The 13,144-nt window shown below is 39.2% G+C and overlaps 2 protein-coding genes across 4 annotated transcripts in view; both read right to left on the minus strand.

Annotated features, from left to right (window-relative positions):
• Nucleotides 1-380: 380 nt before the first annotated feature.
• Nucleotides 381-4,415, minus strand: zp3d.2 (zona pellucida glycoprotein 3d tandem duplicate 2). 2 transcript variants are annotated; one of them, XM_034873770.1, is made up of 8 exons: nucleotides 3,872-4,415; nucleotides 3,306-3,421; nucleotides 2,478-2,581; nucleotides 2,000-2,174; nucleotides 1,563-1,668; nucleotides 1,333-1,418; nucleotides 1,166-1,239; nucleotides 381-774 (listed from the first exon to the last, which is right to left on the minus strand). In XM_034873770.1, exons 1-8 carry the CDS (start codon nucleotides 4,343-4,345, stop codon nucleotides 410-412), a joined length of 1,500 nt encoding a protein of 499 aa, XP_034729661.1. In that variant the 5' UTR covers nucleotides 4,346-4,415; the 3' UTR covers nucleotides 381-409. The 2 variants fall into 2 exon arrangements, with proteins under 2 accessions (XP_034729661.1, XP_034729660.1); XM_034873769.1 differs by having other exon boundaries at nucleotides 1,333-1,421.
• Nucleotides 4,416-6,635: 2,220 nt separating this feature from the next.
• Nucleotides 6,636-13,144, minus strand: part of ccdc105 (coiled-coil domain containing 105) — a 7,498-nt gene continuing 989 nt past the window's right edge. Inside the window, exons 2-9 of one of the 2 annotated variants that reach the window (XM_034874945.1) lie at nucleotides 12,568-12,852; nucleotides 11,802-11,906; nucleotides 11,127-11,277; nucleotides 10,578-10,744; nucleotides 10,367-10,462; nucleotides 10,151-10,264; nucleotides 8,765-9,029; nucleotides 6,636-6,646 (exon numbers count right to left, since the gene is read on the minus strand). In XM_034874945.1, the coding sequence (XP_034730836.1) occupies nucleotides 8,802-9,029; nucleotides 10,151-10,264; nucleotides 10,367-10,462; nucleotides 10,578-10,744; nucleotides 11,127-11,277; nucleotides 11,802-11,906; nucleotides 12,568-12,852 (1,146 nt within the window). In that variant the 3' untranslated portion in view covers nucleotides 6,636-6,646; nucleotides 8,765-8,801. Of the gene's footprint in view, nucleotides 6,647-8,707; nucleotides 9,030-10,150; nucleotides 10,265-10,366; nucleotides 10,463-10,577; nucleotides 10,745-11,126; nucleotides 11,278-11,801; nucleotides 11,907-12,567; nucleotides 12,853-13,144 lie in introns of those variants that run through there. The other variant, XM_034874944.1, reaches the window with a different exon arrangement.

Here is a 13,144-nt window from a genome sequence, read left to right on the forward strand (position 1 = left end):
TTGTAAAAGAGAAATTGTACAGAATGATGGTTACATAGCAATATAACATTTACTCACGATGTAAAGCTAATAAATCCTTGTATCTGAAAACTGGCTCCGGAGGATTTTATTACTTACAAATTATGTATGGGATTTTGGGATATTGACTTTGAGTTTGTTATGTCTTTTTACTAACTGACGAAATGCTTTTAAAGTTTTGGGTTTTTTTCTTTCCTGCCGAGAGTTAGATGAGAAGATTGATACAATATTTGGCAATATTAAGATACAGCCAACAGCAGGTTAGCTTAGCACAACTTAAAACAGCTTACTTTGTCCAAGTTAAACTTATTTCATCAAAAGATTAAACTATTCCTTTAAAGAGTATAATGAGCCACCCTGACTGAAACTTAACACTGTACAAATGTCAGCTTTATTTGTCAAAATCAAAGATGTCTTCAAATATTGTGTGAGGTTCTGTGACCTCCTCCACCACATCAGCAGAGCCTTTCACCCGTTTCTCCTCACCTTCCATCTCAACCCATGTCACTCCTTCACCTCCAACTATCCCCTCCAACTCCTTCCCTGTGTTCTCCACCTTACCCATCAGAGTCCCTGCTATCACTTCAGGCTGTGAAGTCATCCTCCATTTAGTCACCTCCCTGGTCATCTCTGGTTGTAGTGCTGCTGCTGTTGTTGTAGTTATTGTTGTGGGGGGGACTGTCCTCCTTGACGGGGCTGTAATGGGTTTCACTTTAGGCTGTATTGTCCACGGCCTGCTGCTGATTATTTTGGTGACTGAAATTTAAAAAAAAATCTAAAATATGTTACAAAATTACAGCAGAAATAACTATTGAAGTTAAAATAAAAAGATGTCAAAACATTCCAACATACTAATGCCAAAGTCCTATTTACACTTGAAGGAAAAAAAATAAAAGACAGACAGACAGACATACAGCATAATTAGAGACATGTAGGTCGTACGTGGATTGACTCAAAATAAACCACGGTGCCGGTGTTCATGGTAATGAAGAAACATGTACCCCTGTTACCCTTACTAGGTAAGTAAGATCAAGTCATTGTTGGTTTTTAATCTTTTCATTTGTTGAGTATATCATTTCTGCAGCCGTATGCTTTAACCCTAATAAGACATGTTTTAGTATGGAAAATGAAGGAAGCAATGACTCACCTTTGGATGTAGCAGAGCTACAGTTGGAGTCGCAGCAGGTGCACACCGAGTCTGGTCCATACAGCTCTACCCATCTGAGAAAAAAACAGTTATAAACCCTTGTGTGCCAATTGTACATCAAGTCTCAACTTTTTAGTTATTGTTTCCTTTAAAAAAACAACACTAACCTTCTTGTTTTTGTGTCATAGTTGCAGGACTTCGCTATAGGTGTGGGGACATGACTGCCAACAGACATGGAGCAGTGCATGTAGAGCTGCTATAGGAGATCAGATTACAATAATTGCCATCAGTTACATGTTAAAGTCTTTTGGCGCTGTATTCAAACCAAAACCAGACAATTTATAGCAAAGAAATGAACACAGTTTTTGCTCCAATAATAACAGAAAACACTGCACACCTGCCCCATCATTCCGGTGAACAAGAAGGCATCCACAGAGAATCTCACAGCATTGTTTTTGTAAGGGATGAATCTGGAGTGACTGTCCTTGCTTTCAACCATACACCTTTATCAGAGGGAGATACAATCTGACTATTACATATGCCATTTATTTTTAAACGTACATAAAAAAAAAAAAAAAGCCTTCAGTTAATGTGAAGACCGGTGTAGTTACTAGTTTTGCAAGGCCGCTATCTGATACTGATTATAAGAAGTTAATGAAATTGAAATTCTGAACTGATATACATATATAGTGAAAACGAAAATCAGATGGACAAGCACAAAACTGTAGTGGAGCCAAAGTAGCACACTTTATAATGAATTAACTTTATCGGTTATTGGTGTTATTATTAAATAATCTGCACACCGCAAAAAAAACTGTCTAGTAAGGTGATTACCCAAAGTTTTTCACAACTGCAAATTGAGGCGTGGAGGCGTGGGACTTCTCAGGAGTTATGTAACACAAGTTAACGTACAATCTTTCGTTTTGGGAAATAGACTTAGCATTGGCCTCAAAGTACATGGGGTACCCGAGCATGTACTGATCTGACGGAGAAAGTCTTTCCCACTGAGCTGAAAGACAGAAGGAAGCAATCAGGCAACAAGAACAGCAGCAGCTTCCACATTCATCATGATTCAGTTACAAGAAATTCAGGCTTCCTTAATTCAAATACAAGAATTAAGTGATGAGTGATGTAAATAGGGTTTGTTTGATTGAATTCAAAGGCTGAGAGTATTGGGTTTTACTGGTTGGGGCCATCAAAAGGCCAAAAATCAATGTTCCAAGAGTTCTAAATGCATTCTTCAATCTAACTCCAATGCTTTTCAACACCTTTGAGAGCACATAGAAATCTGTTGGTAAGATATAGGTCTTACCATTTCGTGGAGTAAGAATGAATTTAGCTCCGCTCTTCATTGGTGTGAAGATCTTGCGCATCTGCATCTTGGGCGTGTAGCCAATTTTGTAGGAGTATTGGTACCTAAACAGTTAAAGACTGATTAATAAAACAGTGTGCAGTGACAGTAGGGGTGGGAATCGATTCACACCTCACAACTGGATTTTAATTCAGAGGCCAACGATTCATTTCCATGCATGATTTAAAAAACACACACACACACACACACACACACGAGTTTGTTAGATAATTAGATAGTTTTTTTCACACACAAGTTTTGATTAAATGTTTGTCTATGGAGGTTTTTAATTTAATAGTCATTCCATGCTTAATCATTACACATACTTGTGAATGTCATCTTCTCTCACAGTAATCTTCCATGAGAGGCTCAGTCAAATTTAAAAGGTGGATAACTAGCTTCTTACAACAAAGCATGAGGTGATCAGACGTAATGTGAAAAGCAGATAGGCAGCTTGTATGTGTTTAACCTAATTATTTTAGGCACCTCTTCCTCATATGTATATACACAAAATGTATTTATTTTGTTCTTTTGGGTGTTTTTTCTGCACTCTTGCTTAAACTCTAAGTTGTTTTCCATTGTCCCATTCTCTTTCAGTCACTCCATTTTCTGATTTGTACTTGTCTAGAGACAGTAACTTTTAAATAAATTTAAAAAAATCAACACAAAAAATAATTGATAATTAACTTGCACTAGAGAGAAACACGATGCATAAGAATTGATTATTTTTGCCATTCCTAATTGAAAGAACTTGGTGCAGAATGCTTTCTGGTCTGGATCCAGTCTTACCTGTTATAATAGCATGCAACAGGGATGGTGAAAGGAGCAGCTCGCCTGATTGGTCCTTGGAGCATTAGTGGGTCATACTGTAGTATGTTTGAATAGGCCAGCTTGTTATTTATTATCTGCAAGGAAACAAATCAGCCAAATTATCAATCTGACAATGACAATGCTGACATGAAGATGTTTTAGCATGTAGAGTATATGTTTACCATGTTCATTGACAGCATTATGACATGTGCAAATTGGATAAGTAGCCTAAAGCTGTGGCTGACGGGGCTGTCAGATTTGGGGGTTTTAAGTTAGCATACTATTGGTCAAAATAAATGTTGGCCTGATAGCGTTAGCTATAGCTAAGTTAAAACGTAATTGTTTTCAAAGTCATTACAAACATCCTCAGGGGAAATGAATGTGCGTCAAGACAATCCAATTGTTGTTAAGACCAGAACTGCATCTAACAATTATTAGGCTTCTGTCTATCTTCTTGATGCTAAACTGACTGGTCTAGATAAAACATTTTAAAAAAACAACTGAAAATGACAAGCCACAGCATGGCTAAAGACATTAAATCTCACCGTGCGTCTGGTTCCACACATGCTAATGTCATAGTCAAAATACAGGTAATCCCTCGTGAGTTTACTGGCTTGGCATGTCCCCAGTTTGAGTTGAGAGTCTGGCCCACCGGCGCCCATAATGCTCCTCTGCACCTGCACGAGCATCTTGTTAAACTTGCACGAAGTCGTCACGGAACCACTCGAAATGCTGGGCGGACTGGTGCTAAGCAGAACCGGGAACAGGATCTCCCGGACGGGCTTGGGTAAAGGCTCCAGTCCGGTGCCTTTGGATGGAGAAAAATGCTCCTTATCCACCAGCGGCAGCCAGGAGTCCACGAACACGGGGAGGTGCAAGTATGGCGGCGGCAGAGTCGGTGTTTCTCTTATCACCTGGTTCGTTTGATTTAAAGCCTCAAACATTTGGAGTGTTCCGCCATCAGTGAAGGACAAAAGAGGCAACAGTAGTGACAGGTAAATCCTAACCAGATGGTTCATGTTTTATATATGTTTTAAATTAAGTTTAGAAAATCAACCTTAAGAGTATTTTACTGATGATGTTCCAAATCAACAGGTGAGATTTCAAAACAGAAACAAAATGGCGCCACTCGCTCGTTGTTCTAAAAAATAATAATTGATGGCATAAGTTGCGCGTCCTTTTTTTATTGATATTTAGACTACCTACCTCAGTTAGTGTTATAGTTAAATGAAATAACAAGTTGTTAGATTTTTTTTGTCATTGTATATTCCAGGTTTAAAGCTTATTAAAAGCACAAGTGAAACTAGGGCAAACGGAACACACTAGGCCTAATTAATGTTATTAGGAACACCTGTGGCCAAAATACCGGTTGTGAAAAAGTTATAAAAAAGGTAAATGATAGTCAACAAAATTTCATATAAAAAAATAATTTTCTTGAATCTGAAACTTCTGCCTGGATGAACAAAAAATATGCTCAGCTTACCTAAAAAAGTTTGCAGTTACACATTTATTTTTCTAGCTTTGACTAGAACATAACTATACCAAACAAATATACAAAAGGTGATTTTATCTGATCAGGATTGTGATGAAAAAAATAACCTGAATAAAAACATACACATTTTAAAGAAACTCTACTGATAAGTGAATAATGATAATTTATTTGATCGGTTTGTATAATAATACTACATAATGATAATGAGTAATAAGCCAAACATATTACAAAACATTTCTGCAACCTGAAAGGCATGTATTAAGATGTTAGCGATAATTATGGAAACCTGTTATTTTTCCATCTCACAGACATAGGTAAAAAAAAAACAGTTTAGCACCTGGTGCCCAGTTACAAAAAGGAAGTTGAGTGTCATTACATTAGAGGGCAGAAAAGGCACATCTGCTTCATATGTGTTTAAACAAGTTCTCTTTCACATTACTATAAAATAATCTAGACTGTTCACCAAACTAAGTACGAAATAAGAAGCGTGACTATCGGGCCTGTCCAGTAGGGGGTAGCAGTTGTCGCAGCTCCATTGCACAGGTGTGTGTTGCAGCATTCATTGGTAAAGGTGAAGTTGAGTCCCAATGTGTGTTTTTTACCCGTGACCCCACACAGGGAGGGCAGGATGCAGCTCTTCTCATACAACACCACACAGAAGTCTCCTAAAAAAATCATAAGTTTATTAGACACAAATTTGGGAGAGACTCATAATAAACCACTAAACCACACTGACACATCTCCCTCCGTGCTGCCTTTTTCAGTTCTTTTTCTCAGTTTTGATTCATTTACATTTGTTCAGTCACTTGAGGCACTCTCTTCTCACCTTTCTTACCCACAGCTCTGCTGGACAGACAGACCTGCCCGGGTGGACACTTGAGAGGGAATCTGATGCAGTCCAGAGGTGAGATGGTGGGGAACACACAGGTGTAACAAAAGAGGGGAACTGGAAGGACAGATGTGTTTGTTAAAACCAAAAATTATCTGAAGAGTATTTAGTTGTGCAGAGGAGATTAATGTTAATGTATCCTGGTGTGATATCATTATGTTCCAAAACATGACGTAAAGGACGGAAGCTGTACCATCCATTGCTTTAAATTTAATGAATTTATTCCTCATACACATTTTAACTCAAAAAATGAGCTAAAAAATTGCTGCTGTGATTGGATACTTTTTTACAATGGAAATACATAAATACATACACTACCGGTCAAAAGTTCGGGGTCACTTACATTTTCATACCACTCCATTATAAACAGAATACAAGCAGATCTGAGTAGATGGCTGATCTTTAATGCAATATCTAAAATTTCCTTTGATCCAGTGTTCCAAAGGCACATTCTCTTTACTAATCAGATATCATTTTAAAAAACTAACTAGAAAAACATTGGAGAACCCTTTTGCAATTATGGAAGCATATAACGTAATCTGAAAACTGCTGCACTGGTTTAAAAACCATGCAACTGATCTCAGCTGGCATGCTGTCTACAATGGAGTGCAATGGACATTTCTAAGTGACCCCAAACGTTTTGATATATAAGTATTATTGTTGCAAAAAAAGTATATAAGCTTAAGCTGAAACAGTTGGCCTAAAATGTTTTGGCAATCAATTTCAAGTAATCAATTGCTTGCATAATGTTTTAAAGACAGGTAAAGGTACTTTATTGTCACATACACATACATGTAGCGAAAGTCATTCTCGGGCACCCAGATAGCTCAGTTGGTAGAGCGGGTGCCCATGTATAGAGGTTTAGTCCTCGACGCAGCCGGCCCGGGTTCAAATCCAGCCTGTGGCCCTTTGCTGCATGTCACTCCCCCTCTCTCTCCCCTTTCACAACTTCAGCTGTCCTGTCCATTAAAGGCCTAAAATGCCCCAAAAAATAATCTTTAAAAAAAAAGAAAAGAAAAAAAAAGAAAGTCATTCTCTGCACTGCAACTTATCCCTCAAGGGAGCAGTGGGCAGCCACTTATAGCGCTCTGGGAACAACTCCAGATCTGAGCCTGTGCCTTGATCAAGACAACTGACTGGAGAACCTAATCTACATGTTTTTCTTGTTGGTGGAAACCGGAGAACCCGGAGGAAACCAACGCAGACCTAAGGAGAACACGCAACTCCACACAGAAAGGCCCGGGATGACCGGGATTCAGACCCGGAACCGCCTCGCTGCTACGCCAAAATACCAAACATTAGCTGGTTTCAGCTTCTCAAATGTGACGATTTGCTGGGTTCCCTTGTCTTAGATTTATAGTGAGTTCAGTGTCAATGGATTTCAGTCTGTTGCCAAAAGAAAAATACTTCACGATTATATACTGGAAGTTGATTAATTTGTCAATTATTTTCACGATTAACTGATTAAAAGTGTTTCTATAAAATGTTTAAAAAAATGAATATTGCACGTTACAGTTTCCCATAGCCAAAGGCGATGTCTTTAAATGTCTTGTTTTTTCCGACTAACAGCATGGATGTTTTGTGCAGTCATACACAGAAGCAAACACATAAACACACACAATGTGTTGTTCACTTACCTACTGCTGGAAGTAAACAAAGGAGAAACAGAGAGCAAATCAGATTTGACATTACTGACTGTTTCTGTCTTACAGGTAGAAAATATGCTTGCAACTTGATTCTTCAGCTCTCGCTCTCGGTCTCTTTCTTGTTATTTTCTAGATCAAACAAGCTGTCTTAATCTTTAATATAAGAAACCTTTTGAAGTCTCCGTCTTTATGACTTAAAGTCAGTTTCCAATCCGCTTTATCCAGGATTTTTCTGCTTCCTCAGCTTGCCCAGCTGCAGAGATCTGAACGTAAATCTCTTCTGGTTTCTCTTGAGATTGTGTTTGTTAACTCCAAGCATCTCCACACCCCAATACTTACGATTTAATTAGGCTGTTAGCTTCCCGGTGATGGCCATGACTTTGCAGCGCTGCCCGGGCTTACTCTCAGGCAGAGAATAGCCCCATTCAGATTTAAGGCCGTCAATAGGGCTTTGTGAGGAAACTAGCCTCTAGTTTAGGAAAAAGCCCATTCAATTTCATCTTATCTCTATCTTATCTTATCTTTTATTCTAAAGGGTTATTTTATGTCAATTTGTTTTTTACAGAATGACAAGACATGGAGTGTACTAAGGTAAAACAGGCCAGGTTTATTAAAACATGTCTGATTTCTTAATGAAAGACGTTAGGTTTGGTAGAAGTGCTGTCAAGTGACCTGCAGTCCCATGACTAGAAATCTGAGCAGGATGTAAGAACAGTGCCACAGTTATGTTACAGTTATGACACAATGCCTTACATTCACCTGTGTAGGGCTTTGCTTTACAAAAATGGGCATTAGCAGTTTACATCTTAAAACAAACTACCGTAATACTTTAGTTTAATAGGTAAATAAATGGTTCTCAATCATACATCTGATAATCCCATTACACACTACTGAACGCTTCTGTTTCTATTTTCAGCTGTACAAAAGGCCATTGTTCCTATCATGGTCATGTTTTACTGCAGTAAAGATCACTCAATAAGACCACAATGAAATGTTTACAGCAAATAAAAACTTATTTTATATTTAACTTATATTTTGCTTAACTGAAATAACAGTTGTTTGGGGTCTGCTGCATCAGAAAGGTATAGAAGTTATCAGAAAATACAAGCTTTTGAAAGTTTAAAAAAAAAAAATATATATACACTTTACTGCAGCTTTCTTAAGTTACCTGGGACAAACTCAGAATTTGGTTGTGCTTATTTCCGACCAGGAAGTGTAACGTTACCAACAGTAGAGTCTCACACGTTGTTTTGTAACTTGTAACACTTTAACTTGAATTACATTTCAGTGTTTGAAATGTTACTACACAAAGGGAAATAAAAGAAAATGTCTAATTATGGTATTCTTTCTTATCCCATTTAACTAATCTTGAACTAGTGAATCTAGCACATGGCCCTAGTTCTCACAACACACAGTTATCTCTCTCTACCTGCATTATTGCTGCAGCCCTACTGATTACAAGACAGGGGGATTTGGCTTCTGCACGCCCCCTGTAGGACGAGAGAAGGCATGGCTCGCTTGTCGACCTGCTGACGCCTCATGCGGATGACGGCTGCGTCCACCTGAGCTGCCTCTCTCTTGCCATGCTGGTCGTCCAGCAGCTGCAGACAGGTGCGCTGAAGCCTCGCCAGCTCACCCTCCGAGGATAATAGACTTCGCCTCAGCACTGCACTGCCCTGAAAGACATACAGTAGATGCATTTAGCCTGGGTTGGTTTGTTTGAAACACCTAGCAGGCAACGAAAAGGGAGGTTAGCGTTGAACCACTGAGAGCTTTTAAAAATATTAAGTGTGAACTTCTACCAGCAGTGAAAGAGCGAACCTTGTTTGTCAGCTGTTCTTCCCTGTATTAAGGTATTAAGGTCAGTGTTAAGTCAATTGACCATTTTCAAATTTTGGTACCACTCTCTAATACAGCATACTTTTATAATGTATAACTTGTTATTTATTGGCTTTTACAAGTGATTTAATACATAAATAAATACAACTATAAATCAGTAATCATTTGTATAAGGTTGTAGGTTGCGAAAATTAAAGCTGCACTAATCATTAGTTTTTTGCACTGGGTTACATAGATACACATATATAGCAGATAATTATCTGTAGTTCCCTGAGCTCTATAAAGTATTTTAGCTCATTGTTTTTCTCCTTTGGCCCACATCTTTACTGTTTTGATTCATTGCTGTTATCTATGTTGTTTCCAGGCAGACAGCTGTCTTTAGCACCTGATAAACTCACTACACTACAGCACAAAGCAGACGGACATAGCACAGTTAGCCAGCTGGTGAACGTAGTTCCCAAAAGAGAAAATGAATACCGCTTTAAAGCCGTAGTGCGTAACTTTTTGATATTTATGAACGTCCATCACATTCAAGCCATTGCCAAATGAGTTGCTACAAAGCTAATAAAGACTAAAGAATCAGCTCAACACAACTTGCTCTGTCTTTCTCACTATGGCTGTGTTCAGAAGATTGTCCGAGTGAAGATAATGACCTCTTCTGAAGAGTCCATGTTTTTTTAATCCTCTGTGTCCTCTTTGCATCCTAGCAACTGCGTGGAGAATGCGCGATCACAGATGGTCGTATCGTGTGGACACGCCAACAGTTTTATGGTCATAATCTAGAATTCCTCATGAGGAAGACAGCAACTACAAACTATATCTTCAATTGGTTATTTCTAAAATGACTTTAGGTCACGGTTGTTTAGCAGCTTTTTATACCAGAGGATAAATTGTTAAAGTAATCCTTTATGAATGTGTTTGCACATATATGGATAGATATGTTGGAAGCAGTAAACACCTGTATGAGATGAGCAGCCTCAGGTAACTGTGTCCCTGGGTGTCTGTGGTAAATCTGCACAAGAGGCCTGTTGAGCTTCTCTCTGGACAGTATGTCACCTCTGTACTCCGGACCCTGTAAACAGAATAACATATAACAAATACCTTCATCTTGTAAACATTGTCTCTGAAACTCCAAAATATTCACAGAACCTGTTCCACACACACACTAACCAACCTGCACTCTGCCGTGGCTGTGACGAATACAGTTAATTTCCCTCTGCTTGCGAAACATGGCCTGCCTGGTGGCTGCAGACATCAAAGTCAGATTTTGCTACAGAAGACGGAAATAAAAGTTGTATTTTTTATTATTCTGAAAACAAAATGATAGCAGGGTATTTCTGAATTGCATTCAAAGAAGTTTAGCATGTTGTTGTACTTTGTTCTACCTGCAGACTGATTGTCTCTGCAATTTTCTTCACCAGGCCATCATTGACGGTGCAGTGAATATCTTTCTGCCTTGTGATGGCATTGTTTAACATCTGTCTGATGTTTTCCCTCAGTAGCTGTGACTGGTTGACTGTCAAACTGGATGACTCTAAAGCCTGTTTACATTCTGCACAAAGAAAAATTTGATGTAAAGATTATATATTTCATGGTGGACAAGAACAAATTATTTAGAGGGACCATCCTAAAATCACCCTTACTGCATCTCCAGGTAAATGTTAAAGGTACTATAGGTGAGAGCGGAGAGAGATTTTCAGTATGTTCAAACTATTCGCGTGTGTGTATATATATATATATATAAGTAATGTCAAACAGCAATTTTGATCTGGCAAAGACTTACGATAACATCTATACTGGATGTGTCCAAAAACGTTAAACTTCTTTCTTTTGTGTTGATTTGTGTAATTTCTCCCTGAGAGCTGCTTTTCCTTCTGCAGCAGCATGTTTGCCTGCACGGATTCATTCAGTTTAACTTTGTGTCCTGAGCGTACCTGGTGTAAAAGGGCTGACGGGGTCTGCTTTGTTGAATGTCTGAGCAGCGCTGCTGGGTGCTCCTGCCGAGCCGCTGTGAGGCAGCAGCTCCAGGACACGACCCCGTTCACCGGCACAGTCCAGCAGCTGCCTGCTGCTTTGACCCAGGGCCTGGAAGACACGGAGGGGGACAGAGAAAGGACACATGTATCCATAAAGCCCAAGGTAACCTCTATAAATGTCTTGTCCAAAACCCAAGCAGGTTAAATTCACAATCACGTGAGTCAAAAAAAAAAAACTCAAACTGTTGGATGTCTTTTCACACAGTTCGTTCGTCACAGTGGACAATTAATTTTCTTTCACATAATTATAATTGATTAATCGGCTAAATGTTTCCTCTCTAGTACATATACTGATGAGATCATTGTCGGATTCTGACATTCAACCTATAGAAATCTAATAATTTCCCTACATTTCAAACTGAAGAAGGGTTTGGCTACCAGGTAGAAAATAATAGGTATTGGCAAGTATGCATTAGATGTAATGCTGTGTGATTTTGCTTTTCATTTGCATAACTTGATCTCTGTTCAAAATTAGAAATGGTCCAGTGGTTATTGGTGCGTGTCTTTGGCAGCGTTGTTTTTCTTCCATCACTCATGCCAGTAAATCTCATGGAAGGGGGGGGGGTACTTCACCTGAAGCTGGATTAGTGTGTTCCTCAGTGTTCCCTCCAGATCCTGTTTCAACTCGGCCAGCTCTCTTTTCTCACACAACAACAAGTAATCAGCTCCATCTCTCTCCTGTAACAGGCAGACTTGTCAGCAACCCATTCTCATCTCTTTGGAAAATTAAGTTCACAATACAAAACTTAATGAATGAATCCATCTGATGTATCACTTACACCACGTCTGGTGTTGGATTACTATTGAAGGGATTTTAAAAAGATTTTATAATAGCAGTACTTTGAGTAAGAGAAGTTTATTAATAATGTGTGAGGTGTGTGGGATTTTAACATTTTAATAAAGTTTGAGAACCATTCTAAGAATGTTTCTGCAGGTAAAATCACCTAAACATTCCCTGTGCAGAAAATAAACTAAAACATTGGCTCCATCTTGCTTCTTCTGTCCTTAGATAAACATAAAAAAGTCCAAATATAGAAATGGTGGACGACAAAGGTCCATGCCTGATTAACAAAAATTAAAGTGCATACAGTGTGTGAGACTATTTAAGCCTCGGCTGAAGTACAACACCACTGCTGATATTTGTGGAGAAACTTATTTTGGGGTTCCTTCTCCACAGGTCAGAGGTCAGAACGAAACAAAACAGCATCTCTGAAGCGATAAATGATTGATTGTTTTCCTTGTGTATCGTCTGGTTATAGGACTGTATTTATCACACTATGGCCCAAAGAACAAAGCAGAGTGTAGGGAAGATAGGAGCAAAGAGACGAGAGCAACCTACTGTCTCAGAAATGGCCGGCCTCCTCGCCCTCCCCTCCGAGCTCCTCCTGTTGACAGTCAGGTAAGTCCTGAGGCTGTGAAGCATCCTCTCCAGGTAACCCCTCTCCCTCTCCAGCTTGATACCCTCCTGGGTCACCCTGCCGGCCTGCCTGCGCAGCTGGCCCTCCACTTCCCGCACCCTCCGCATGTACTCACCGGCCACGGCAATGCTTTCCCCGGCACACCGCTCACGCAAGCTGGTAGATGGGAACGGGGCCACAGATGTTCTCTGGGAGCCACTCTGGAACTTTAAAAATTAAGATTTGGTTTACAAAACGTAGGACCAGCCTCTAAATGTCGATTAGTTAGGGACTACACTGCCCAACAGTAAGCAGGCCTAGTTTAAATTAACCACCTGACTACAGTTAAGGGTTGCTTACATGTTAATGCATCCTTAAAATAACCCAATAATGTTATATAATGTACTAAATACTTTTTATTTAGGCATATAATTACTTTTGATACACTGTAAACCCTAACAGTTGTACTAGCTCATAACTAATAAGCTCATCACAGTCAAATGTCGTTTTGCAGTTGAC

The sequence above is a fragment of the Etheostoma cragini genome, chromosome 6, assembly GCF_013103735.1.
Source record: "Etheostoma cragini isolate CJK2018 chromosome 6, CSU_Ecrag_1.0, whole genome shotgun sequence".
NCBI classification, from domain to species: Eukaryota; Metazoa; Chordata; class Actinopteri; order Perciformes; family Percidae; genus Etheostoma; species Etheostoma cragini.

Coding starts and splice junctions, on each gene's coding strand:
- zp3d.2 (XM_034873769.1), bottom strand. CDS start 4,345: ATGAACCATCTGGTTAGGATTTACCTGTCACTACTGTTGCCTCTTTTG. Junction 2,175..2,477: donor CATTCTTACTCCACGAAATG/GTAAGACCTATA, acceptor TCTGTCTTTCAG/CTCAGTGGGAAAGACTTTCT. Junction 1,422..1,562: donor TCACCGGAATGATGGGGCAG/GTGTGCAGTGTT, acceptor GATCTCCTATAG/CAGCTCTACATGCACTGCTC.